Source organism: Lycium ferocissimum, chromosome 1, assembly GCF_029784015.1.
Source record: "Lycium ferocissimum isolate CSIRO_LF1 chromosome 1, AGI_CSIRO_Lferr_CH_V1, whole genome shotgun sequence".
Lineage (NCBI taxonomy): Eukaryota > Viridiplantae > Streptophyta > Magnoliopsida > Solanales > Solanaceae > Lycium > Lycium ferocissimum.
In genome coordinates, this window is record NC_081342.1 from 6,275,073 (window position 1) to 6,276,812 (window position 1,740).

Below are 1,740 nucleotides of genomic sequence, written 5' to 3' on the forward strand. Positions count from 1 at the left end.
TACACACACAAGTCACAACCCACACGAACGCACACTTACGTCCACGCAAATAGGTTGTTTCCTTGCATGCACATATTCGATGACTATCAACATGCACGAAAACAATGAATATACACACACACACACATTCATATATATCCAAAGCATGAAAATACCATGACAAATAACAACCAACACAATATAACCAAAGAAAATATAAATGGAAAACGAAAGAAATGAACAAGATATATAAAAAAGCTGGTCCGGCCAGCACATAACATTCATGAGTCATCTAAATAACAACAGTAAAATGTCAAAACATCTCGAGAGAGAGAGAAAAAAAAAACAAATTAACATAACAAAGTAATTAATCAAAACAACAACAGACATATATTTCTGCGAAAGTGATTCATACAATGCAGAAAATGGTTCGGTTCGGTACTTCTTTCCTTTTTAAGCCAAAAAACCCAAGGTGTCGGTTTTACAAGTATTCTTACATGGATTTCAAACCTCGTCCAATGAAAATCCTCCACGTCACATCTGAATCCACTGTGCCAGCTGACTAGGATTAACAATCCCAGGAATGTGGGTCCCATCACTCCTCAACAAACTCGCCAACTCATCATAACTCTGGCTCGGCTGCTTCACCTTCCCGTTCCTACCCGGCTCGGTTTTTCGCTTCTTGACCGGCTCGGCTAAAGCGTTCACAGGAACAGCTTTAGCTCGAGCCGGGTCAAACTTTTGACCCAATAAAGTCCCTTTTGTTAAAAACTCATAAGCCATATAACCAGCTAAAACTGGATTAGGCATTTTTTGATTATTCGGCTCGGCTTTGCTAAACGACGTCGTAACACTAGCATTACTAACAGCCGTTAGTGAATTTGACGGTCTTGATGAAGAGGAAGAAGAATAAAACGTGTCTCGGTCTTTTCGTTTGCGTGATGACTCCTCAAGTGTTAAGATTCGACGTGAGTGATAATTATTCATCTTAGCCCTCCGTTTTTTTTCCCAATCTAATCTATAGCATGCCACGTCACCACACTAAAAATAAAAAAGGGGAAAAGGTGAATTTACGGTTAAGGAATTATGGGGTTTGGAAGAAACAATTAAAAACAGAGGTCAAGAAAGTAATTTCACTAAAACAGGTACATTGCTCGTTGTTTTGGGTAGATAAGAAAATAAAAAGTTTTCGAGAGTTACAAGAAAATATATAAAATAAGAAAGTACCCCGAGAAAGTAAAAGTAAGTAAATAAATAAAAAAAAAATCCTTTTCTTTTTCAATTTGAACACAGTAAAAAAATTGAAGAGAGATTACTGGAAAAAATTGAAGGGTATGGGAATGAGTTTGAAAGGAAGTTCTAGAAGGATCTATTAAGATCGTCGGATTCCGGCGAACACGGTGGTTTCCGGTGTACGGACGGTGGCTCCGCCGTGAAAAAGGGAAGAATTTATTAGAATAGAAATTAGAAAGAGAGAGAGAGATAAGAGAGACTTTGAGGCCAGGGAGAAAAATAGTGAGAGAGAGGATGTAGGATTTATATAGAGGGGAAAAAAACTGAAATGGGCAAACAAGTATATAAATATAACTGTAACTAATGAATTTGACCTTGGGTTTGGGAGTTATTATCGATAATGCCATTGGGCTTTACTGATTGGAAAAGATGATGGATAATAGCATTTTTGGTCCATTCATTATCTGATGAAAGCACATCTGACCTTCATTTAATAGAAATGTGTGTTTTTAGTTCTTTTATGTAAGG

At 37.2% G+C, this 1,740-nt stretch overlaps 1 protein-coding gene across 1 annotated transcript; it reads right to left on the minus strand.

Annotated features, from left to right (window-relative positions):
* Positions 1-231: 231 nt before the first annotated feature.
* Positions 232-1,514, minus strand: LOC132034946 (uncharacterized). Its single transcript, XM_059425295.1, has one exon. The coding sequence runs from the start codon at positions 964-966 to the stop codon at positions 514-516; it is 453 nt and encodes a 150-aa protein (XP_059281278.1). The 5' UTR covers positions 967-1,514; the 3' UTR covers positions 232-513.
* Positions 1,515-1,740: the final 226 nt, after the last annotated feature.

Coding starts and splice junctions, on each gene's coding strand:
- LOC132034946 (XM_059425295.1), bottom strand. CDS start 966: ATGAATAATTATCACTCACGTCGAATCTTAACACTTGAGGAGTCATCA.